Here is a 26,698-nt window from a genome sequence, read left to right on the forward strand (position 1 = left end):
GCACCAGCTCACCTGCTCGGGGGTATCCTTCTCACTCATCGTGGCCAGCGGAGTCCTAGCAGACGTCCTGTTTGCGGTGGAACCTGAGCGGGTCTCCGGTGCCGGTTGTTGCAATACGGGCCCTGATTCAATCCCTCATGGCGGTGCCACCTCCCTCTCACCGCGGCCATCACTGCCGGCCTCTGCGCGCCGCTCCCAAAGGTGTCCGCGCGCTCTGCCCTCCACCGCCGGCGCGCGACCAGGCTCATGCACTGCCCTGCAGCTCGAGCACACACCACTTCCTGTGCTTGCCCTCCACGTCTGACAGGTGTCAGTCTCCCCTTCGACCGTCACAGCACAAAAGAGGTGTATACACCCGGAACTACTATGCCGCTGTGACCCCCGTTGCTGCCGCTCCTCCTCCCAGCCTCCCCAACATGGCTGCCCGCCCCCACACACACACTTCGGCAACTTTCGAGACCTCGGCCTACTTCGGCTTTTTCCGGCACATGTCGGTTACTGAGTCTTTTCGATTCTTTCTGGTTACGTTCGGGTCGCTCTTAAAAAGGGACAAAGATTTCGGCAATTTACGGCACAACTTGAGAAAAGAACAAGAGGTGCTAATGCTACCCGCTATGCGTCTGAGATGCCACGGAGTGCTAATGCTACCCGTTATGAATAGCGGAAGTCAGGCAGCCTTCGTTGGGACATGGGCGGGGCCTGCAAAGAAACAGGAAGGAACTGCCGGGAGAACGTCCTGGAACCCTGCACGCTGAATGCTGGCTGCCGAGGGACACGCGGAAAGAGCCCGGTGAGTGTGGTGGTGGGGTGGGGGGTGCGCGTGTGTCTGTGTGTGTTCGAGTGTGTCTGTGTGTGCATGTGTCTGTTTAAGGGGGGGGGGTGTGTATGCAGTGTGTGTGTGTGTGTATGCGTGTGGCTGTGTATGTGCGCATGCGTGAGTGTGGCTGTGTGCGAGAGGCTGACTTACTGTGAATCTGAGACAGGAGATGTGCACAGCACCGATATGGGCGTGCACGCCCACAAAGTGAAATCGCTGCGTGCACATCCCCTGTATCAGATTCCCAGGAGACGGGCAACATTAGTTGTCGAGCTGGATGCATTGCTTCGCATTGCTTTCTCCAGCTCGACCTAAAAAGGAATCATACTTTTAGGTTCGTAAACATGAAGAAACATTTAAGTTTGTCAATGTGTTATTTGTGGTTTGTCTGTCATTCGTATTTTTTGTAACTAGTTGAAATTATTTTTTCTGTGACATATAGAGCCATTCTGACCTCCAGTAGGATGCTAGTTGGTTGTGCTCTTGTGGAGGGCAGGATGGCAGAACATGCTATTCCCGAGGATGTTTTTAAAGGGTGAGAGTGAGTTCCTAGGTTCCTAGGGCGTGAGCTCCCTAAAACTTACTAAGCCAGTTTCTTGTTAAGTAAACACTATTCATTGAGAAAAAATAGCCTCCCACTGGTAGCTCTGATGGAAAGCAATAGGCCTTTGCTATGAAGTCAGCAGGGCAGTTCCTAAGAAGAACCAAAACAACAATACAATTAAGAAACCAAGCAGTAAAACCTCTAAATAAATGTAGCTAAAATACAGTGATAGGTAATGACTGAAATAAGACCAAGATGGCAAAAATTAAATCAGGGGACAGTCTCACCCCATATTTGGATTTGCTCAAGTGAGTTGTGTAACTACTTACCACAGCCAACATATAACATATGATCTGTATGCCACTGGTGTACAGTTTGCAACATATTACTCTGGCCCTACTAAAGAGTCAGGTATGGCAATTACAAATGAGCTTTATGACCATGTTTTAAAAATCAGGTACATGTTGGAGATTGCTAGACATCTCCCAGGGCCCTGGCTCAATAGAGGCCAGTCAACCCAGTCCCATTTAAGCAAAGGATCTGGGAAGAACATGCAAAAGGGTGGAATTCCATAAAATAAGGACATCGAGAATTAATTAAGTTTCAGAACTTACCCCTCGAAGACAGATTGCTAATGGACCCAATGATATTGGGGGGTGACCTCCCTAACTTATAAGAAAATCATGTAAAATTCACCAAATCCAGTAGAGTCCTTGAGGGAGGCATGGGAGTTAAACCTAGGACTCTTGGAAGTGGACGACTGTGAGGAGGCAGTGCAGAGTCCTCGGAAAGTAGCTATAAGGGCCAGATTCTGACTCATTCAGCTACGTATCTTCCATAGGTCCTACACCTCAAGATCGTGTCTGTATCAGTCGGGCCACTGTGTATACTGTGCGAGAGGGTGTGTTGAAGTAGGCTCCTTCTTTCATATCATTTGGGAGTGTAGTTACATTTGCAGCTCCTGGAGGGAGGTCACACCAGTCCTGTCTGATGTCACTCAATTGGAGATCCCAGTGGAGCCACTTTGGGTCCAACTCTGTGTGACGGGCGAGGTATAATGGCCCAAATACATAACAATATGGCTTAAGGTGGCGGCAATAGTTGCAAAATGGAACATAGCCAAGATGTGGGGGGGCGAGCCGTCCACTGGAAATGTTGGAATGGGAGGATGATGTAGATTGGTGCTGCGGGGCAGAGAAAGTGATACTTAAGACCAGAGCATGTCTTCGTAAATGGGTTAAGATCAGGAGTGGGTGGAGGGCATACAGGGCTGTAAAGGTACGGGGGCCCCCTGCTGCAAGTATGAAGTTCACCTAGGCAGGGAAATACATACTTTAAATTCCTAGGGCAACTTCAAAAGCTACTAAAATACACCTGATGGAGGTAACTGTGAGAGAAGAAAACTAACACCAGAAATTAGAAAAATAAAAACATATATTTTATTAAATAATATCTCTGAATGTTGTTCGTTATATACAATTTCAGGACAGAGAAGTCACAATTATAAGGCTACATACACCCTACATTCATCCACCTATCCATGCATACATATCATAAACATGATTACATTGTTCATAATGATCAATAATTTAAATATTTCTGATATACAATAAATTCATACAAAGGAAAAATACAATTTCCAGTTATGACAGCATGATAATATGATTATTTAGTTACACAACAGATGGGCAAAAACACATTGATACAAGATGTGGCAAATATTCGTCTCATGGCATTCAGGGGCCACTGACACTGGTGGGGTTGGGATGATAGGGAAGAGATCACACTATGTTTGAAAGACTGTACTTCCAGTGGATAAAACAGAGAAGGACTGAGTGTGGAAGGGTGTGGTTCCGAATTGGGATGTCACTTGGCTAAAATGTTCATGCTACACTTTGCTCTGTCTGTGCCTTTGAAGATGTTCTGAGCTGTTGTTGATAAAAATATTTATTAAAAAAAGGATGTGCTGAAATATTTTATAAGAAGAGGAAATATGTATGCAATAAGCGAAAAAATATTACGCTTTGAGGCTCATTTAGAGTCTAGCGGTAATGTTATGTTAGGGAGGACAAAAGTTTGCAATAGTGCAGTATTAATGCATATTTTCCCATTGTCAAGCTTTGTTAGAGTAGTGGTATTACTCCACTTGTGCTGTGGCTTACCAAGGAAATGCTTTGAATGGTTGCAGCAGCAGAGAGAACACAAGGCAGTGTTAACAATGAAGCTACTAGTTATTTATTTTATTTATAAAATGTGTTGATTTATAAAATGTATAAAGCGCTCAGCTATCCCATTGGGGTTTAATGGCGCTACATCATCGGGATGAGTGTGTATCCAATGTATCTATTTTCTTCTATGTTTTCTGGACTAGAGTTAGGAGAGTAACGCAGACTTTACCCAGTGTTTCTTAGACCAGGGTTAAAGTACTATGGGACATATTACCAAGCACCTGTCACCACCACAATGTCACTTTTTGTGAAGGTGTGGTGGTGATAGGGTCAGCGCCCTATTACCAAGGCGAGAAAAAAGAGGGGGTTTGCCTGCAAGGGATTTTGGTTGTCAAATGCTTTTCTGAGATAATTTCTCAACGTTATTTTTAAAGGTTACACCCTGATTAGTGGTGAACGACAGAATCAATCGAGGTACAATACATGTATACATTTTAAAGAAAATACCAAAAATTGAATAACAATTTTAAAGGTAAAACACGGGGCGAAAATGTACTTCAAAATAAACATATATTTAATATATGATCACAATTTTGTTCAGGGAAAATGATAATCAAGGGCAACTAAACACAGTTTGAAAGGTGACGTTAGTTGACGTATACAACAACTATGTTGACATCTTTTCTGATATTCAAAGCAATCAATGTGTGAGGAAAAAGATGCCACTGTCGACGTTTCAGTCTGTGATGGCGATGAGACCGTCAGACAATCTACAGGACGAAATAGTTGATGAAACTACTATCAAGCCACAGTATTAAGAAAAAACTTTTTGGTACTTTCGTCAACTATTTCGTCCTGAAGATGGTCTGAAATGCCAGAGGGTCAGACTGATTTGCATATGGCCATGTCTGAACTGGGGTGGCAGAGTGGGCTAAAGAACGGTGATGGATTAAACCCAGATCAGTTGACTGGGGGGGAGTGCTTGTGATAGAATTCACTTTTCGATACCCTAATTGCCCTTTAATGATGTGCGGGTTAGCATCATATGACTAACTAATGAAGTTCGTATATGCACCTATGCTGAATTATTATTCTTGCTCCTTACTTATACTCAAATGTACGTGTGACCATATTAGTTTCTTAGCTTAGCCTGTGTGCCACCATTTTGTGTAACCCTCTGTGCCTGCGGGCCTTGCTCGCTCATGCCCCTCCCGCAGGAATACAGAAATATACTAAGACAGCAGTTTTCGTTTCTCGGCTTACTGTGGCCGAAACTAACAAGTCTCTTTATCAGTAATGTTCTCATGCCCAGAGACGCCGAAGCCTAGCTCCATGGCCTTGAGTAGAGATAATAATGTATCCCTTGCAGGTGCAGATGCCTGCTGTATGAGAGCATTGTCCACTGGTCTGAGGCTCGGTAACTTTCCACAAGGGGCGTACCCCTTTTTACTGTATTGCATTATAATGTATTGCTGTGATGCAGAGAGTCAGTCCTCTCGTTCGCACTCCTAGGAGTGAGGTCGGACAGGGCCCTCTCATATGAGTGTTGTTTGGCCTAATAAAGACTATTTGTTTATTCTTCTCCACTGTCCGGCTGACTTCCTATATAGTGACTATAGGTGAGTGCGGTAAGTCACTCGGGTGGATTTGAGCCACGCTTATCAGATGGCGCCCGAATAGGGACCCCGCGATAAGGATCTTTCTCACCCGTAAGTGGGTAGCAGAAGACCGGGGACCCGCTGGTCGGCACGGTGGGCCCGGGTACCCATCTGATGCCGAGCTTGGTTCTCGCAGCGCTGCCCCACCCTGCTGATCGGGAGAGGTCCCGGTTCGGATCTTACGCCGGGGTCCAGAAGGCGGAACTTGAAGCTGACCGTGTTGGTCCTGACAGCCGGAGGTGGAGAACGGTAGAGGTCGGTGCCGCCTACGGAAGGTGAGTGGTCCACCTGTGATTGTTTAAGGAACAGGAGTGTTCCGGGAGACTAGGGTGTCTCCAGTGGTTTGAGGAGCGGGTGTGCTCCTGGGGCTAGTGTGCTCCGGGGAACTCAGAGTACGAGAAGGTGCTCTGACAGACTTGACGAGGTTGGGGAAATATTTAGATGTATTGTTTGTAGCGATCCGACCGGGTGGTACTGTGGTGAAGGCGTGGCTCATTGCGGGCAGACTCCGGTGCTTACCTTGACCTCCTAGAGTGGTGGTTCAGTGGAGGTGAGATCCGGGTTTCCCGTGGCAAAGTGCGCAGTGATCCATAGTGCCACACGGGTGGCGGATCTGTTCCCCATCCTCAGAACAGTTAGCGTACTGTTCGGTCTGCGGTAGAGTCCAGGTTCCCCAGGACTTGGTCGACGGGCCTTGTCCCATTTGGTAACACGTGTCTGGAGGTATTGTGTATGTGCGTGTGTGGTTTCCTAATGTATGTTTATATGTGTGTATGAACGAGCTCGAGCTGGTGACTCAAGGTAACGTAGCCTGTGGTGGAGTGTTTCTTTCACACCGAAGTAAAGATGCCGTGTTTTAGTAAGTTACGATGCTTTGGATGTTGTTGTCGACCCTCAGATACTAGACTGGCCGAAAGCCAACCTGCACCCCCTGAAGGCACTCCAAGCTTTGATATGTATGTGAAACATGGATTGGTCCCGATTTTGTTTGGTACTTTGTGGCACCGGTACACTGCTGATAATGTGGATTTACAATGGCCTTTGACGGGTTCTTTCGATGAGGCTAAGTTGGACTATTTGCAAGACAAACTGTTTGCTAGGCGTAGTCGTCAGAGTATGTTTGATTCTTTGCGAGTGTGGCAGAAAGAGGCCAGGAAACGCAAGCTGAGAGACGAGAAAGAGGCTTATAAAAAGTCCACCCAGACTATGGCGCAGAAGGCGAGAGAACAGGTTGGAAATGAGAATGCGCTACGTATGGAGCGCTCAGATAGACTTTGTAGGTTGAAAGAAAATAAAAGTTATGTAGTGCGAGAGGACGACCCAGATGAGATGGAAGACATTTTGAATACCCGACCCCCTCCCCCTTATGCCCCACAACCCTTGTACCCCTCCTTGCCACTCCCGACCCCCAGTAGTGGAGTTCCGGGTCCGTCAGCGAGAGCCCCCCAACAATCCTTGCCCTCGACACCCCTTGTTTCATTACTCCAGACCACCTCACCCGCACCCTCCCAATTTTCTTTCGCACTCCCTACTGTTTCAGCTAGTACCACCCCCAGTCAGGAGATGCTAACGCCGAGTCGAGGCGCAGGTAGCGGATTGCTCTCGCAGGTACGGAAGTTACTTACGCGTTCTACAGTTGGTTTAGATGAAAAGAGTATGGTGGCTAATCAGGCTAGTCAGTCGGCCAGGAATAATATTTATTCGTTTGATGATATTTGGTCCACTATGAAAGATTTTGAGCCTTTGATGCAACAGCACGCTTTGTGGCACATGTCAAATGTATTGATACCGCTATGGGAGCAGGGGTATGGAGGTGTGGCTCCAGCGGTTTTACGAGATATACAGGCTGGAGCCTATAGAACGAATACAGGGGTAAAAGAAGTGATGAGTAGTTTACGTGCACTATTACAATACAGGAATGAATTACCCTCTGCCGGCACACCCCATTTCCCAGGTCTCCATCCAATGCGCGAGGTGCACCCTATTTTTCACCCCGAGGTCCCCGAGTTGCTAGATCCAGTAACGAAGGCTGTTACCAGGAACAGGATACATGCGCATTTCCAGGAGCAATGGGTGTATACGCCATGGAAGAGAAGTGAGGTATTATCATTGAAAGCTCAGCTGCCGGATTCTAGAAAGAACCCGACTGCCTACTACAAAGAGCTGACAGAAGCCGCGTCTTCCACTGTGATGACTTTGGCTGATGTTGAATTGTTTTTCGGGCTTTTGGTCCCGGTTGATGTGTGGCGGCAAGTGAAAGGTACTGACCATGCGGAAGAATTAGGAGGTACGTGGCAGGAGTTGCAGGATTGGGACAAGGAGCGTAAGCCAGGGGAGAAGCCGAAGGCTGAGATTTTAGCTTTACCAGGGCGTATAATAAAATATATGCATTCTCTCATTCCCCCGAAAAAGGTAGATTGGGACAAGTTGACGGCCTGTAAACAGAAAAAGGATGAGGCAGTCTCGGACTTCTTTACGAGGTTTGAGGAAACGTTCATAGACTTTAGTGGGCAAGATGTGTCACAGGATGGCGGGTTACGGCTTTTTGTTAACAGGTTTGTCATGAACTTATTACCTGAAATTTCAGCAAGACTGCAAGCGTCGGAGAGCACGTGGCGACGTCCTCTCCTTCGGGCATTCTCAGTATGGCACAGTATTATGAGCACAGAGAAAATGAATGTAAAGACAAGCAGGAGAAGAAGGCTAAGGATCTCAAGACAAGGGTTTTGTTGCAGCAAGTGGCTAGAGGCAGAGGAAGGGGTGCAGCGCCGAGTCGTGGGGGCGGCTTTGGGAGAGGAGAGAGTAGGGAAAGGTTGGGGCCGAATCAGTGCGCAAAGTGTAAGCAGGAGGGGCACTGGTGGCGGGATTGCCCACTGCTTCAGTCGGGCGCTGGTCCAGGACGAGGACGAGGACGAGGTAGTGGTGATTTTGGGAGACAGGCTACACGATCAGAAGGAGGCGGGAGACCGGGAGGAAATTACTTTGACAATGGTGCAGACAGACAACAGTTGCAAAGGGGCGGTGGTCAGTACTATAATGATGATTATTCAGTGGACGATTTGACAGGGTTTTCCCACAACTAGGACAGCGTAGGACAGAGCATGGGACCAGTACTTATGGAAGTTGATCAGAGGGGACCCTATGTCGAAGCAGACTTATTGGGGTCCCAATAAAAATTTCTAGTGGATACGGGTGCAATGAAAAGTTCAGTGGCTCGTTCTCGGGTCCCAGGGGCGGCTCTGTCTGGCAAAAATAACATCTCTGTGGGTTTTGCAGGAACTCCGGTGATTAGCCCCATTTCTAAACCCCTCACGTTAACGATTGGCCCTTTCACTGTTGATTCACCGTTTCTATTGACATCAAATTGTGGGGAAAATTTGCTGGGCTTAGATCTATTGAAAAGATTGCACGCCACCATTTATTGTTCCCCAGACGGCGTGTACCTCACTTTGGGCCCGAATGTTGCCCGCCCATTGCAGTGTTTTTCGAAAGATGACCCATTACCACCTGAATTCCAAGGCATACCCGACAGCTTGTGGGCTGTCAACGATACAGATGTAGGTAAAATGGATATTGCCCCGGTGACAATAAGAGTGAAGGTGGGAGCGAAATTACCCAGGGTTCCACAGTACAGGATTCCTAGGGAGGGAGAGAAGGCCCTGTTACAAATAATACAAGATTTAATACGGTCTGGTGTAGTGGAAGAGACTGATTCGAACATATGTAACAGCCCGATTTTACCTATCCTCAAAAGACGGTCACCTGAAGCTACTGATAATACTCCTGATGTTTATAGATTTGTGATTGATTTGCGACACGTAAATAGAGTAGTGGAGCCACAGTACCCGGTGGTCTCGGACATCACTACAATATTGACCATGATCCCTCCCTCTGCGAAATATTTCTCTGTCCTAGACTTGAAAAATGCTTTCTTCAGTATTCCAGTACATGAGGAAAGTCGTTATCTCTTCGGATTCTCATTGGCTGGCCGAAGCTTCCGCTTTAAGAGAATTCCCCAGGGGTACACTGAGAGTCCGAGCATATATAGTCAAGCATTGAAGGCACAATTGGATGAACTGGAACTTCCACCTGGCAACGTCCTGTTGCAGTATGTGGATGATATCCTGATAGCATCGGACGACGAGAAGGGTTGTCGGGATGCTACTGTGAAATTGCTCCACCATTTGGCCAAAAGAGGGCATAAAGTGTCCCTTCCAAAATTTCAATACTGTCGAACGGGGGTCACCTACCTCGGTCACCTCCTTTCGAAAGTGGGGAGGAGATTGAGGCCAGAGCGCATAAAAGCTATTAATAATATGAGTGTACCTAATACGCAGCGAGAGGTGCGCACGTTTTTGGGCATAACATCGTATTGTCGCCAGTGGATACCTAACTATGCGTTACTAACAAAACCCCTATTGTATCTGACTACCAAGGAAGTGCGCGAACCCCTACCCTGGACCCCCGCATGTCAAGAAGCGTTTGAGTCACTAAAAACGGCTTTATGTTCTGCGCCTGTTCTTGGAACACCTGATTACCAGAAGCCTTTTGTTCTTTACGTACATGAGGCGGAAGGTTGCGCGTTGTCTGTTTTAACTCAGTGTTTTGGGGGGAAGCAGAGACCCTGAGCTTACTTTTCCGCAATGCTTGACAATGTGGCAAGAGCACTGCCGAGTTGTCTGAGGGCCACGGCGGCTGCTGCGGTCTCTATAAGACAATCGGCAGGACTCGTATTGGGATCAGACCTCACAGTCATGGTACCGCATGCTGTGGACATTTTGTTGAACAGAACACAGACGCAGCACTTAACTAGTGCTCATCTTACGGGTTATGAGATGACTCTTTTTGCACCCCATGTGACGATCAAAAGGTGTGCTACACTGAATCCGGCCACATTGTTACCTATCCCCACAGATACAAAGGACGATGACATACACGACTGTTTGTTTAAGACCGAAGAGGAGACAAAGGGGAGGGTGGATCTGACAGATAGGCCCTTGGACGAACCAGACGGGGAGTTGTATGTGGATGGGTCCTGTTTTAAATTGCCGGACGGTACATCGACAGCAGCATATGCAATAACAACATTACAGACGGTAGTGGAGACTTCTAGGATACCTTACAATTCTGCCCAAGCTGCTGAAATTATAGCCCTACTGAGAGCATGTGAATTGAGTGAGGGGCTAGACGTGAACATTTATACTGACAGCCAATACGCCTTTGGCGTGGCTCATAATTATGGGCGACTTTGGGCAGAACGGGGATTTCTGACCTCTCACGGACAACGCATACAACATGGCCCACTGATATTACGACTGCTAACGGCACTGACACTACCCAAAAGATTGGCTGTGATAAAGTGTAGCGCACACAAGACAATAGTGGATGATGTAGGACGAGGCAATGCCTTCGCAGACGAAACAGCAAAAGAGACTGCTAGAGAAAAATTACCACGAATGTTTGTGGCAGGACCAGCTAGATGGGTCCCAGATGTTCATATGTTCTCAGACACCGTACAGAGTGTCAAGAACATACAGGGAAAAGTGACAGAAGATGAATTGAGGGCATGGAAGGATGGACAGGGACGATTGGATGCGGATGAATGTTGGACAGATGCGACCGATAAGAGACGATGGTTACTCCCGAATGCATACGTTCTTCCAGTAGTGACGATGGCGCACGGGCCTGCTCATATCAGTGCGAAGGGCATTAGTAAATTGTTAGACCCAGTGTGGAGCAATAAAAATATCTCTAAAGTGGCCACTCACTTGGTTCGACAGTGCATGGTGTGTTTGAGACATAATCCTGGAAAAGGTACCCCTGTCCCAACTGGAAATTTTGCACCTCCTTCTTTCCCTTTTGAGGTGATTCAGATGGATTACATCGAAATGGAAAGGGTCAATAACTTGAAGTATGTCCTTGTAGTTGTATGTGCCTTTAGTAGGTGGGTGGAGGCGTATGCAACGAAAGATTGCACGGCCATGTCTACTGCGAAAATGTTGATCAAGGAGTATTTTTCTCGCTTCGGATTACCTAGGGTGATCTGGAGTGATAATGGTACGTCCTTTAATGCAGAACTAGTGAAGCAAATATGTAAGGGCTTACAGATTTCCCAAAAATTTCATTCAGCCTTACACCCTCAGGCAGCAGGACTTGTGGAGCGGTTTAACGGCACGCTCAAGTTAAAGATGGCCAAAATATGTGAGAGTACAGGACTCCGTTGGCCAGACGCCCTTCCTTTTAGCCTTGCTTTCAACGAGAGTAACTGTGAATGCAAAAATGGGCGTCTCCCCCCACGAAGTGGTATTTGGCCGTCCGGCCAATATCTGGGGAGTGCCCAGGCCTAAATGTTTTACTGAAGTACCATACCCTTTGTTGACAGATTATCTGTATGCTTTGACTAAAGATCTTCGTTCTATTCATCAGCAGGTAGCAGACACTCTGAAGCCGTTGCCGGAGGGGCCTGGACACTCCATCAACCCCGGGGACAGGGTGGTAATAAGAAGATATCAGCGGAAGTCTTGTCTGGAGCCAAGGTGGTCGGAGCCACGCCAGGTACTCCTCACCACGCGTACTGCACTTCGGATCGACGGAAGGAAGGCGTGGACCCATGCCTCACATGTGAAGAGGGTCCCGCTCCCTTTGCCCTATGACCAATGGGTAAGGGACGGCATTGCTGACGAAGAGCATGAGCAGATACCAAGGTATGCTCCTTTCTCGGATGCTTCACTGATTGGAGAAGAGCGAAGCGGAATAGAGAATTCAGTGAGCTCTACTACTCCCGTTGCTACTAGTGAAGAGACACCAGAGAGTCCAGCATCTGCCACGGATACACCTGTTTTGTTCACTGACCCCGAAGTGCCAGGGAGCACTCGATATAATTTGCGGCCCCGAAGAAAATAAGAAATAGCGCTTAAAAATGATGGACTAAACACTGGAAGAAGGGCATAGTGGACTTTGTGAATACGAAGATTTAGTGGTAGGGATGGACTTGTAAGAGCCCTGGTGTTTAGCCGAAGAGTGTGTGTTATGAGACTATAGAGTGGTGCGGGGCCCGAATTAAGTGCTTCCTTGTTTTCAATTGTTGAAAAGCGACGTTGGAATAAGGTATGGACGGTAAAAGCCTGCCTGTGAGGCTTTGAAGGACACAGGGAGAAGATCCCTTTTTAAGGGTTGAAGAACCCCTCTGGCCGGTTGAGGATTGTCTGGGACTATTTTTTCTTTAGTAGAAGTGTTTCTTTTTCCATTTTTGATTTTGGTATATTTTGAAAGTCCTTGAGAATGTATCCCTTTGGACGCCCCATTCCTGATGAGGAGCAGCCCTTTGCGGCTCCTCCGAGACCTGTACCCGATTCCCCCTGGTTGGCCCTTCCCCGAAAAGGAAAGATCGTGGTCATCATTATTATTCTGATTGCTTTTATAGTGACTCTTGGAATATTGTTTTTCCTGGATAAAGCTTACCCCGTTCATGTGTTTGCACCCACACCCACTGCCGTTCCTGAACATAATATGATTACTGTTGATTATGGTGAAAGAATGTTGAGAAAGGGCTATAAAGATAATGTTTTTATTAAGACTTTGCACCATGCACACGCCACTACCAACTTGACAGATTGTTGGGTTTGTGGGCTATTGCCTTCTGCTGCCTATAAGAAAGATAGATTTCTTGCCCTCCCTTTGACGCCAGTGAATAGTTGTGTGGGGTGGTATACTCTCATAGGTCTTGTTAAATATTTCCAGCAGCCAGATTCCCTGACTCCTCGACTGCAGAATAGGGGGTGGACAATGACAATGCGAGTACGCCCTCTGCCTTCATCATCCCTTGGACGAATATATACTGACGGACGTTTTGATCAGAAATTTATAGAGACATGTGAGAAAAAGTTGGGACGGTTTCTGACACCAAATGATACTGACAAACTTAGGGAAAGTTTCCTGAAATTGAATGCTTCTCTGTCCTACAGACATCCCCCGAAGGGTAACAACAGTTCCAAGTCTTTGATACCCTTGGCTGTGGTAGGTCCTTCTCCTTATTTCTGTATAGAGGGTAAGGGGTCCCATCAAAGTCGGTAATAGCTCCTGCAACGTGACTGCTTCGATACGCTTGCCTCTCAGCCCCTCTTTGATTGCCCCACCCAGCATCTATTTCGTGTGTGGAGATAGTGGATACTTATGGTTGCCTGAGGGTTGGGGTGGGGTGTGTTACCTAGCCTATCTGATTCCTCCTGTATATGTGGCTCCTTCTGATTATCACAAAACTCATCGTCGATTCCCCAGTCCACAAGAGCAGCCGCAAGAGCAGCGTAAAAGGAGGGAACTTCAGGTAGATGACGTTGATCAGACGGACACCTCGTACCAACAATGGAGTGATTTTTCTAAGGGTTTGTTACCTTTCTGGGGCCGATATTTAACAGCAGAGCTATTCGACGACTGTCTAGGGTAATGGAAAAGGTAGTTCTCACCGAAGCTGACATTACGACTAACATATCTGTCGAGATTCAGGCTATGAGATTATTTACGATCCAGAACAGGATGGTGCTTGACGTCATACTAGCCGATAGGGGCGGGGCCTGTCGCGTCATCGGGACGTCTTGTTGCGTTTATATACCTGACTCAGCCCCGACTGTTAACCTGGCAGTACAGAAATTACATAGGTTAGCGACTGAACTACATCAGGATAATGGGACATGGTCCTTACAGGGGTGGCTCTGGGGTGCCTTCTCTTCCTGGGGTTGGAAAATATTGATGGGTCTGGTTGGTGTGGTGAGTGTAATTCTGACCTGCTGCCTTTGCGTATATTGCCTCCCTCCATGTTGCTCAATGTGTGCTACAAATTTACGTCCGAAAAAGAAATTACCTGGTCAATATACCACTTCTATGATTACTGAAATTCCTGCTGATGCAAGTTGGTTGATGTTTATTGCAGAGGATGTTCTAGACTAGAGAAATAAATAAGGGTGTAGTAAAGTCCTGCCTCTAGAATGGATGTCGGCACTACCTTTTTGCAAATAAATGAGGCTATAGTTAGCCAATGATGCTAAAAGGAGGGTCTGATAGAATTCACTTTTCGATACCCTAATTGCCCTTTAATGATGTGCGGGTTAGCATCATATGACTAACTAATGAAGTTCGTATATGCACCTATGCTGAATTATTATTCTTGCTCCTTACTTATACTCAAATGTACGTGTGACCATATTAGTTTCTTAGCTTAGCCTGTGTGCCACCATTTTGTGTAACCCTCTGTGCCTGCGGGCCTTGCTCGCTCATGCCCCTCCCGCAGGAATACAGAAATATACTAAGACAGCAGTTTTCGTTTCTCAGCTTACTGTGGGCGAAACTAACAAGTCTCTTTATCAGTAATGTTCTCATGCCCAGAGACGCCGAAGCCTAGCTCCATGGCCTTGAGTAGAGATAATAATGTATCCCTTGCAGGTGCAGATGCCTGCTGTATGAGAGCATTGTCCACTGGTCTGAGGCTCGGTAACTTTCCACAAGGGGCGTACCCCTTTTTACTGTATTGCATTATAATGTATTGCTGTGATGCAGAGAGTCAGTCCTCTTGTTCGCACTCCTAGGAGTGAGGTCGGACAGGGCCCTCTCATATGAGTGTTGTTTGGCCTAATAAAGACTATTTGTTTATTCTTCTCCACTGTCCGGCTGACTTCCTATATAGTGACTATAGGTGAGTGCGGTAAGTCACTCGGGTGGATTTGAGCCACGCTTATCACTTGTATTGTCAACGCTCCATCCATCATTTCCTTTGGTTTTTGTTTGTTCGCCATAAGTTGGCAGGGTATGCTCAGACGTGAGTCCCTTGCTCACTTTGCCACTGGATTCAAGCAAGCCGGGCTGAAGACGGCTGAAATGCCAGAAACCGGTCCTCAGTAGCTTGTTTCCGGTCCAGGAAAGGCATGGCTTGGCAGTTCGGGCTGGACTGTTCCCGTGAGGCACAGGGTCAGACTGATTTGCATATGGCCATGTCTGAACTGGGGTGACAGAGTGGGCTAAAGAAGGGTGATGGATTAAACCAAGATCAGTTGACTGGGGGTGAATGCTTGTATTGTCAACGCTCTATCTATCATTTCCTTTGGTTTTTCTGTGTAGAATACAAAACAATTTTGGAGATTGAGAGAAGAACCTATTCGAGAGGAACGTGTGAGTGGCTGCGTCATGACTATTAGTACCTGGGGTACAATAAGGAGCTGGAGAGATTGTCCAGGGAGTTTATGAATTGTGGTCACAGTGATAGATTATACACACCAAGGGAAGGTAGTGGTTCCCTTAGGCCTCAGGTGACTAGAATATCTGCTACAGTTCAGGAGAGAACTAAAAAAATCCTGTCAACCATTAATTCTTCAACAAATTTCACATTCAATTTTTCCAGACCTTATCTGCTCTCAAATAAAATCACTCCACTATTTTCACTGCAACTTCTTTACCCTTTTGACCAACGTAATTCATCCATATCTGTACAACTAATGATTTTTCCTTCTCGTCTTCACTATTATTCCTCTTTATCTCTAAAACTTATTTTTCTCTCTTCTCCTTACCATCGTTATCTCATTATTATTTTACTCTCCTAAACAGCTGTATCTCTTGATTGTTTTACTCTCCTCACCAGCCTTATCTCTTTAACTGTTTTTATACTTCTCGACAACCTTTCCATTCCTTCACTTTGTCAGTTATTTTTTCCCTAGGTCTGGGTGGAGCACGCTGAGTTTCTCCCCACGGAATTCGGAGGAGTTACAATAAACTCCACAAGATTTGCAGAATTCTACAAAAGGGCAGAAAAAGGCATGTTGTGATTTAGTGCCGGGAGCTCGTTCTGCACTGAAAAATCAGCGTGAACGACACCACGCGGCACAGCAGAGGGCACAGCTTTTCAAGTTGATTTTGCTGCCACTCGAGTAGATTTTCTACTCAAGCAGCAACTTTCTCACTGCGGAAGTTGGCGACTGCCCGCGTTGGAGAAATCTGCCTGGGTGACATGCTTATGGCCAAAAATTGTGCTAAAGAGAGTCAAATCTTGCTCTCCAACTTACCATTTTCGAACCGCGTACGAGAAAAAACTCTGCATCGGTTAGCGGAATTTGGCCCGGAACTCGTCATTACAGGCACAATGTGGAGAAATCAAAGTTCCGCCAATCCCACCGGTGGAGCGGAATATATCACCACCCCTAGTTTTTCCCTGCTCCTCTCTCACTAGCCCTTGCCAAAAATGTTCCTGTTAGAAACATTTTTTTCTACAGGCATAGCCATAAATAGAATAGTTCAGCGGGCACTGAGCACCTGGGCCCAGGGTGTGAGGGGCCCACCTGCACTTGAACTATGGATGTTTTTTGCTCTCAAACCAGGGAATGAGAGGCCTTCTTTCACTACTCTCATTAAGGACCATGGACCCTCGCTACATCACTACTTTACTCCCCACATTTCAGTTCTCTCCAACCTTAATTTTACTCCCTGCCTACTCACCCTTTACTACGCCCAGGTCTTTATGCTGCCATTGCCAAGTGTTGTACTGTAAAGTGCAATGACACAGACTGTACGGGTATGCATTTGTGAGCAAAAAAAAACAATTTATTACATTCGGTTTGGTAAAAAGTCAAGGCGGCAAGTTTGCTTTCCAATGTTTCAACGCTGTGAGTGGAAGTCAAACTGAGGTGTCATTGGAGTCACGTCCAGTATCACAGCCGCTACTCCTTCAATCTTATAATGAGGTCTGAATTAGATTTCCATTGTATTCTGTGTGTTAACTGTTAAGGGCGTCTCAGTCTGGACAACCGTCTCTCAAGGATACTGGTTAAAGGCAACAATTATTGTCCCAGACGTAAAAGTTTATTTTTTCTGGCCACGCCTCTGTCCAAGTTGTGATTTGCGCCAATACTTGCGACCACCCTCTCCCAGTGGAAGGGGAGGCGCTGTCATCTTTCTAGAATTCAATCTTAGATCATTAGCTCATTTAGGCCCAACTTAAGGACACCTGGTGGTCTCTGCCTCAATTCCGCTTGCGTCATGGCATTCACAAGACTCTTGACTGAGCCAGCATTCGATCTTTGAAAGACCAGAGTCCTGATACTGGGACCAAGGATTGAGTTAAAACGCCCCTTCTCAGTGCATAGTGGCATTTAAGAACATCTAACTGTTTTGATTATCTTGGATTTAGTGTGATACTAAATTGTCTTAGAAACAGCACAGGAAAAGAGTGGCTGCAATTCTGAGGCGCGCAGCAACCGCAGTTACTAGATGCAAAGAATTGGGGGGCAGCCAATGAGTTACTACATGTGTATGGAGTAAAGGAGATTGTTGCGGCTGGTGCTGTGTACGCCTTTAGCATCATTGTATTTGGAATTGGGCATTAGACCTATTTCTGAAAATATTGCCCCAGCACCAGTGATCTATTGCATATTCCTACAGGCCACACATGTATACATACACACTCACACCCATGCATTCACACACACATACATACTCACATTCACAACACTCACTCACTAATACACATACATTCATACGTACATACACGCATGCACCACACATAAAAAACACATAAAACTCACCTTGACTGCAGCTCTCCAAGTGGGAAGCCTTAGAGGTCCCAAGAGGATTGGGACTGCTGCCTACCCTCAGCCAATGAGGGAAGGCAGCTGTCCCTTACTTGTCACAGAGTTGGATATGGTCAGTGACCTCCACTCTGTGTCGATCACAGAGTTGGATATGGTCAGTGACCTCCACTCAGTGTTGATCACAGAGTTGGATATGATCATTGACCTTCACTCTGTGTTGAACACAGAGTTGGATATGGTCAGTGACCTCCACTCTGTGTCGATCACAGAGTTGGATATGGTCAGTGACCTCCACTCTGTGTCGATCACAGAGTTGGATATGGTCAGTGACCTCCACTCTGTGTCGAGATGTCACTGGTTGACACTCAGCCCTGGGCACTTTAGGGCTTGAAACTGAAGCGCACAGAGAAAATCTGTGATGATCTGCTTCATCATGAGGGGGAGGGCCTCGAAGCACCTTTGCCAGGCATTGGAGGACACGCCCACAGGACTGTGAAATCCTTAGCCTGGCAAAGTTCAGCTCAGGCAGCCAGGAGCCTGCACATTTAGAGCATGCCTAGCTCTGGCCTGTCAGATCTGAACCAGAAGAGTGCCTGTCAAGCTAACCTTTGTTGAGCATGGCAGACCCTCTTCTTGCCAGGAAAAGGGGGGGTATGGTCTCTCAGTCCATGCAGACCGGCCGCAGCTGCCTTGCAGATACCTGTCCCGCTTGACCTGGGTCCCAGCAGCTCAGAAAAGACTGGAATGGTTAGTCATCTGCTCCTGAGAGTCAAGGGTCCTCTTCATACTCACATTGTCGTGACTCAGCATCACCCCCTTCGGCTGCCCCGTTGTCCCGGAGGTGTAGATGAGCAGACAGCACTGGTTCGCCTTCTGTGAAGCGATGATGGCATCCACGTCAGAGTCGGGCACGTCCTCTGCTAGCGCCATGAAGTCCTTCCACTGCAAGATCAGGACAAGACAGAAAGAACAATGAGAAACTCAACAACAACTTTGCACTGATGTCAAATGAAGATCAGAACCAGTTCAAGGAAACCTAACACAACTTGTGTTTGTATAGAGCACATTCACCCCTTGGGCATCTTTCAGGTAAATTACAGATGTTTATTCTTACACAGCACCCCGGGGGTGGTTTGTGGAGGTGGCGGACGCCAGTGTGGGGAGAGGGCGGACTACTTTTTCCATTGTCCCCTGCCAGGAACCATTAGGTGGGCAAAATCGTGAGCCAATAATTATGGGGTCGTAGACACATGCCCCAAACCTTTCTGCGGAGCTTTGAGTGCTGTGGGCGGCTGCTGTGCCCACCTTATGTCTTCTTCCAATTCTGTATCCGGGGAGCAGTGCAGGGTCCCCCTTCACCTAATCTGAGCACCTCTCGAAACTGCCCAAGCCCCCAATGAGTGTTTGCTCCAAGCAGAGGGCCAATGGGTGCGGATTTCTATTTAAAGATGGAAGGTTGGACTCAGTATTATCAGGGCAGTTTGTACCTCTGCTCCTTAAACCAGAGAACTCATGGCACTCCTTTTATCAACAACAAAGGGATAAAAGGGTGCCTGGGCCCCCGAGGATCCAAACTTTTGAACTGGAGGCCAAATACAAAGCTCTGGAATGGGTGCATTAGTCTCCTGAGCTGCAGGACCTGGCATCCCCTGCAGGTGCAAACAAGACGATTGGTAGAGTACAGTCGGAAAAGTAAAGAGTAAAAGACCTCAGTGGGAAGAGGGTTTCTTGGGACACAGGCGCATGTCAAGCGTGTGTCTGCTTCACTGCTAAGGAGGTGCCAGGCGCTGACCCATCTGGCAGTCTAGATCCAAAGCTCCAGATGTGGCACCTGGCTCTAGAGTCCCATTGTCGCCTGGTAGCAGGATCCTCCCCGAAGAGGTGGAGGACTCACCAAAGTTAGGATCCAGCCACATATGAATGCTAAGCCGCCTCAGCCTGGGTACCCACCAGGCCGCTCGCAGGCACCGGGACGGATGGAGATGCTTCAGTTACCAGCAGGGACCAGAGGTCTTCTCTCATCAGCTGAAGTGAGGGACAGCAAATCCGTTGGAAAGAACTTTGCTGGGCATGGGTGTTACTGTCATTGCATCACCTTCATTTTCACTTCACTTCTTGAATATCTTTGGTGCCCAACATCCTGCCAGCTGTGCCCTTTGTCTTCTTCCCCTTCCCTTGCCTGACCTACTAGGTTTTGTTTTTCTGGCACGGTAGCCCATGTTGATTTGGACATGGGGGGTGCTCCCAGTCTCACTGACCTGTTCCCCACAGAATTGTGGTACCCGGTTAGGTGATGCTGATTAGCCTCCAGCAGGATGGATGCGGAGACCAAATGTTCTGTAGCACACAAAACAATGGGGAAGTTTGTGGTTAATGCAACACGGCAACGTGCCAACCTTGTGAGAGCCCTGGCATGGGCTGCGGGGGCAGCGTGTGTGCAGGGAGAGGACTGCGAGGGTCGTGCTGGGCAGCAAAATAAAAGGAAACACATGTATAAAGCCTGCAAATAAAAAAAGGCGTCAAAGTGCTTGAGGCAATATATCAACCCAAGCTAAAGACCAGAGAACAACCATATATGACCTAGGAAAAACAGGAACACTGCAGAAAAACTCCAGGTTTCAAGGGACTTTCCAAAGACTAGACGATTCTCAAGGCTAGTTAATCAGCGTGGAAGGGTGTCCCACAGCGGAGCCCTTGACACCCTCACCTTCCGAAATTTATGAACTTCTGAGAAGTTATGCCTGGCAGAGCGGAGTGGCTGCTGGGAAAAGTACCAATGAAAGCTGGCTCGGACAGCTCGAGGGTCTGACCTGTAAATAAATAGTTAATTGTATCTGCTATTTACTCAGCCACCAGCTAAGTAGGAGAAATTATTTACAATTTGACGGCAGCCATGAAAATAGCAGAAAAACGTCATTAATCACAGTGGCTAAATAGTAGAAATTCTGCACTATTTGGCCGGCGGCCGTGCAAGTAGCCGAAAAACGTCATTATTCGCCCGGACACCGGCCAGATAGTAGAGATTTGCCACTGTTTGACTGACGGCCCTGCAGATAAGTGAAAACCTCACTATTGACTCGGCCACTGGTTAAATAGTAGAGATTCTGCACTTTTGGCTTCAGGCCCCTCAAATGTTGTTCTAAAGTGCCCGTATGCAGATTTCTACACGTACTTACACCAGATAGAACTGCATACAAGGAGTAAAAACACTTGCCATTCCTATCCCTATGAAAGTTACAGTCCAGCTGTAATATTTCGTTCCCAAAAATGGTTGCAAATTCCACACATACATTTTGCGAATAGAATAGTATTTTGCAAACTGACATATGCACTGTTCGCTTGGTTCACTGGGGTTATGAGGGTTGCCAGAAGACCTGCCTAATTAATAGCTGATACACAAAACAGGGTACTCCCAGGTAGCGACCTGAGGGACCCAGAGGGTTGAGAGGTCTCTTCAACAGTTAAAGAGGAGTGTGGGGGGATCCATCTTCCTTTGTAAAACCCAAAACAACAAAAGAGTATCCCGCCTGAGGTTACAGGGATAGCAGTATATACTACACAAGGCCCGTGTCTTGTGTAGTATATACTACTCTCCCTGCAACCTCAGGCAGGATACTCTTTTGTTGTTCTACCTAATTAATATTCATGAGGCAGGTGCCAAATAATGACCTTCGGCGATTGGCTGTAGTTAAAGCAGCCCATGTTCCTTAAAGGAATCATTTCTGGTTTTGAAAGAAAGTTGTTGGTTTAGGAAAATATCTTTCTTTGAGGAACATGATTCCAAGGGAAAGGGGTCCTAAGGCGACCCCTCGCATTTGCATATCAGTGACCCCGCCACCTCAGAGGTCTTTAGCTCAGCAATGGTTTGCGGCACCAACTGTAGTCAAACCATCAATACATTCCTTTCCAAATTAAGAGGAGGAGGGAGGAAACCCCTTTCATGAACCCTCCTATTTGCAAATCAGAAGTGAACGCAAAAGCCATTTTTCTAGTGGAAATAATTTTCCAACTCATAAAAAGGGATTTGCACATAATGATAAGCACTTTTGTGGTTACAAACACTGTGCTTTTGTGAGATGAGGCCTTCAGTGATAAAACTGGCTTAGAAGCAGGAACTGACTTATAGGACTAAAGGGCAGAAATGTTTGAATGTTTCCAAGGTATTTTGACAGACATGCCACAGAATGCCACTCCATTACACCGTGAACCAAGGCATAGTGACTTTGGGGGCCCTTTATGGAGCTGTCTCGTGTTCCACAAATGCTCCTATTCCTTTGCATTTGCCTGCAGAGGTGCCTAAAGATAAAGATGATTAGAACCTTTGCAGGACGAGTTATATCTGTTTACTGCTCTAAAATGATGTACTCACTCTTACTCACAAAGCCATGGAAAATTTACAGGGGCAGATACACGATTACCAAGAGGCTCCATGTTATCAGAACACCTCTTTTTCTGTTTCAGCAAATCAGCGCATCCTGGAATTAGTATTTAAAGTTCAATTCAATTAAACAAATCAGACTAAAAACACCTGAAAATAATGATTTGTAAAAGGAATAACTACAACCGGAATTGTTGTATCCCAGAGATATAGAGACATCTAATATTTAGGGTAATTTTATCAAAAAGGAAAAATGTCTTGAGGCCCTTATAAAGTGACGGACACAGAACAATTTAGAGGTTTCATTCCAATCTCATGACACAAGAAAGAAAACCTATGGGCCGGATTTCGCGATTGGAAGATGGAGTTACCTCCATCAGGATGGCAGAGGCCTATACCTGCGCCATCCTGAGGGACATCTGCCAGCCAAATTTAAAATTGTCAACTGGCCTGGTGGACAGCTCTCGACATTGTCAAGATCTGCTGTCATGGCAGTTCCTGTCTGTGCACAAAACCTTTGAAGGATGTGGGATTTTGTTTTTGAAAAACAATTAGCAGCCTCTTGCTAAAAAGAACCTCACAGCATTACTTTGGGAAGCCTTTTCTTCATTCTCCATCACTTCAGTTCAGGGTTTCCAACCTCCATCCACAGGGATGCACTTAGTGCACACCCACTGTGTAGTGAAGTTGTATCCACTCTCCATCGCGTCATGCAGAATTCATCCCACTGGTTCATGCACCTAAACTTAACTCACACAACAAGTCTTACTATCCCGCACTTGCTACTTACCCACCACACATGCACACAGATGAAATGTCAGCGCAAGGATCTGCGGGACATCTGAGACGATATATCTGAAGCCTTTACTCCCTCCTCCTCTGCTCATCAACGATGTCTTAGGATCCTGATGGTCATGGTCGTACTTTTCTTGGTTTTTATTGTCCTTGCCCTTCTCAACATTATGTCCCCGTTGGTCCTGATCCTCTAGTTCCTGGTCCATATAGTTTGGCTTCATCTGGGCTTTGTTCTCATGGACCTGGCTAGCCAACCATCCAAGCCTTTCTCTTCTAGGTCAGGGTCATCCTGGTCCTTCTTGTCCTATTGTGCGTGTTATCAGAAAAGTTTGTCTTTTAGCCATCATGGCCCTTCTTGGTCCCACCATTCTTGGCCCATCTGGCTCACTCCCTTTCCGGGCCCATAGGCCCTGGTCAACTTGTCCTGGTTCTTCTCACCCTGAACCTCCTAGCCCTGGTACAACAGATCCTGGTCCAAACGGCCACTTGTGTCCTGGCCCTCTTAGTCTTTGCCTTCCTGGTTAGAGTAGTGTTTGTCTTCCTGGATCTTTCCCTTGTCTGTTTAGTCCTACTAGTACTGAAACCATTGATCCCGGCCCTCTGGATGCAGGTTCTCCATGTTCGGGTCCTCCTGAGCCTGGTAGCTTTTGCATTGGTCCTCCTGGCCGCCACTGTCCAGTCCCCTTTCTCTGTCCACTTGGTAATCTGGCAAACACAAAGAGAATTTACATTTGTCACCCCGAGTGGGACGGGCATGCCCAGACGTGGGTCCTGTGCTCTCCATGCCACTAGAGTCAAGCTATCCTGGCTGAAGATGGGTGAAAGCCCGAAACTGGTCCTAGGATGCTTGTTTCCAGGCCAGGGAGGACCTGGCCTGGCAGTTCGGGCTGGACTGTTCCCATTGGGCGCAGGATCAAGACTGATTTGCATATGGCTGAGATCAAACTGGAATGGCATGGTGAGCAAAAAAACGATGGATTTAGGCCCAGATCTCTGTACTGGGGTGAATGTATGACATTGTTCTGCATTCTGTCCATCAACTGTTCTTTTTGCATTTGCCATCCGAGTGGGACTGGTATGCCCAGACGTGGGTCCTGTGCTCTCCATGCCACTGGAGTCATGCTATCCTGGCTGAAGAGGGGTGAACCCCAAAACTGGTCCTAGGATGCTTGTTTCCAGTTCAGGGAGGACCTGGACTGGCAGTTCGGGCTGGACTGTTCCCATTGGGCGCAGGATCAAGACTGATTTGCATATGGCTGGGTTCAAACTGGAATGGCATGGTGAGCAAAAAAACTATAGATTTAGGCCCAGATCTCTGTACTGGGGTGAATGTATGACATTGTTCTGCATTCTGTCCATCAATTCTTCTTTTTGTACTTGGTAATCTGAGCCTTGCTAGCAGACAAGAGGAAACACCCCCAAAAAAATCTGAGAGATGCATGCACTAACAAACTGCCCTCAGATTCAGGAACTTTAATGTACAGTTGGTTGCTTTCCTCCTTGTGTTACAGTCAGAGATCAAGACTTTGGTCACCAGAAAAGGCAAGATGGGCTCTACCCTGACCATGTGACCAATCACCTGCAAGACAGGAAAGCAAACATACTGGGTTCGGATAAAGAAGTTAAACCTCATATGACCTGGAACACTCTCCGAGGCCGAGGCACAGCTTCTTACACAGAGACAATCAATCAATCAATAAAAGACATTTATAGAGCGCACTACTTACCCGTAGGGTCTCAAGGCGCTGGGGGGAGGGGGTGCCGCTACTGCTCGAACAGCCAGGTCTTCAGCTTCTTCCTGAAGGAGAGGTGGTCTTGGGTCCGGCGCAGGTCGGTCGGGAGGGAGTTCCAGGTCTTGGCGGCCAGGTAGGAGAAGGACCTTCCTCCTGTAGTCGCTCTTCGGATGCGGGGGACGGCGGCGAGGGCGTGGTTGGCTGATCGGAGGTGGCGTTGGGGAGCGTAGAAGTTGATTCGGTTGTTGAGGTAGCTCGGGCCTTGGTCGTGTAGGGCTTTGTGTGCGTGGGTGAGGAGGCGGAAGGTGATTCTTTTGTTGACGGGGAGCCAGTGCAGGTCTCTCAGATGTCCGGAGATGTGGCTGGTTCGTGGGATGTCGAGGATGAGTCTGGCTGAGGCGTTCTGGATCCGCTGGAGTCTCTTTTGGAGCTTGGCGGTGGTGCCGGCGTAGAGGGCGTTGCCGTAGTCCAGTCGACTGGTGACGAGGGCCTGGGTGACGGTCTTCCTGGTCTCGGTGGGGATCCACCAGAAGATCTTTCGTAGCATACGTAGGATGTTGAAGCATGCCGAGGAGACGTTGTTGACTTGCCTGGTCATGGAGAGGGAGGAGTCCAGGATGAAGCCCAGGTTGCGTGCGTGGTCTGTCGGTTTGGGTGCGGTGCCCAGGGCGGGAGGCCACCAGGAGTCGTCCCAGGCGGAGGGTGAAGAGCCCAGGATGAGGACCTCTGTCTTGTCTGAGTTCAGTTTCAGGCGGCTGGTCGTCATCCACTCGGCTACCTCTTTCATCCCTTCGTGCAGGTTGGCTCTGGCGGCGGCGGGGTCGTTGGTCAGGGAGAGGATCAGCTGGGTGTCGTCGGCGTAGGAGATTATGCTGAGGTTGTGTTGGCGTGCGATGGCCGCGAGGGGGCTCATGTAGACGTTGAAGAGGGTGGGGCTCAGTGAGGATCCTTGAGGGACGCCGCAGATGACTTCGGTGGCCTCTGACTTGTACGGTGGTAGGCGGACTCTCTGTGTTCTTCCGTCGAGGAAGGAGACGATCCATTCCAGAGCCTTCTCCTGGATTCCGACGTTGCTGAGGCGTTGTACTAGGGTGCGGTGGCAGACAGTGTCGAATGCCGCGGAGAGGTCTAGGAGGATGAGGGCCGCTGTTTCTCCGTTGTCCATCAGGGCTCGGATGTCATCGGCGGCGGCGATGAGGGCGGTCTCGGTGCTGTGGTTGGCTCGGAAGCCAGACTGTGAGGGGTCCAGGGATCCATTTGTCTCAAGGAAGGCGGCAGGCTGCTTGTTGACGGTCTTCTCGATGACTTTGGCTGGAAACGGGAGGAGCGAGATGGGGCGGTAATTCTTGAGTTCGGTGGGGTCCGCTGTGGGTTTCTTGAGTAGAGCGCTGAGTTCGGCGTGCTTCCAGCTCTCAGGGAAGGTGGCAGTGTCGAAGGATGTGTTGATGATGTCTCGCAGGTGGGGTGCGATGACATCGTCGGCCTTGTTGAAGACATGGTGAGGGCAGGGGTCGGTCGGAGATCCGGAGTGGATGGAGTTCATCGTGCGGACGGTGTCTTCGGTGCTGATCGGAGTCCAGGCGCGGAGGGTGGTGGTGGGGGGTGGTGGTCCGGTCGTGGTGTGCGTTGGTTGGTTGTTGAAGCTGTTGTGAATGTCCGCGATCTTGTTGTGGAAGTATGAGGCGAGGGAGTTGCAGAGGTCTTGCGATGGGGTGATGTCGTTGTTTCCTGCGCTGGGGTTGGAAAGCTCTTTCACGATGTTGAAGAGTTCCTTGCAGTTGTGTGCGTTGTTGTCCAGCCGGTCCTTGAATGCAGTTTTCTTGGCGGCGCGGATCAGCTGGTGGTGCTTCCGGGTGGCAAGCTTGAAGGTGGTCATGTTGTCCGGTGTTGGTTCCCTTCTCCAGATTTTCTCGAGGGCTCGGCAGTTCTTCTTGGAGCTCTTGAGTTCGTCGGTGAACTATGGGGCTTTCTTGCTGCCGGGTCTGCTTGGCAGGGTCCTCAGCGGGGCGAGCTCATCTGCGCAGTTGCTGATCCACTTC

At 47.9% G+C, this 26,698-nt stretch overlaps 1 protein-coding gene across 4 annotated transcripts in view; it reads right to left on the reverse strand.

The window, feature by feature from the left end:
• LOC147725893 (long-chain-fatty-acid--CoA ligase ACSBG2-like) overlaps nt 1–26,698 on the reverse strand; it is a 680,835-nt gene that overhangs the window by 165,664 nt on the left and 488,473 nt on the right. For all 4 annotated transcript variants that reach the window (XM_086960036.1, XM_086960035.1, XM_086960038.1 and 1 more), the window contains one exon: nt 18,546–18,695. In XM_086960036.1, coding sequence (XP_086816162.1) covers nt 18,546–18,695 — 150 coding nt within the window. The remainder of the gene's footprint in view (nt 1–18,545; nt 18,696–26,698) is intronic.

Source organism: Lissotriton vulgaris, chromosome 3_1 (assembly GCF_964263255.1).
Source record: "Lissotriton vulgaris chromosome 3_1, aLisVul1.2, whole genome shotgun sequence".
Classification (NCBI taxonomy): domain Eukaryota; kingdom Metazoa; phylum Chordata; class Amphibia; order Caudata; family Salamandridae; genus Lissotriton; species Lissotriton vulgaris.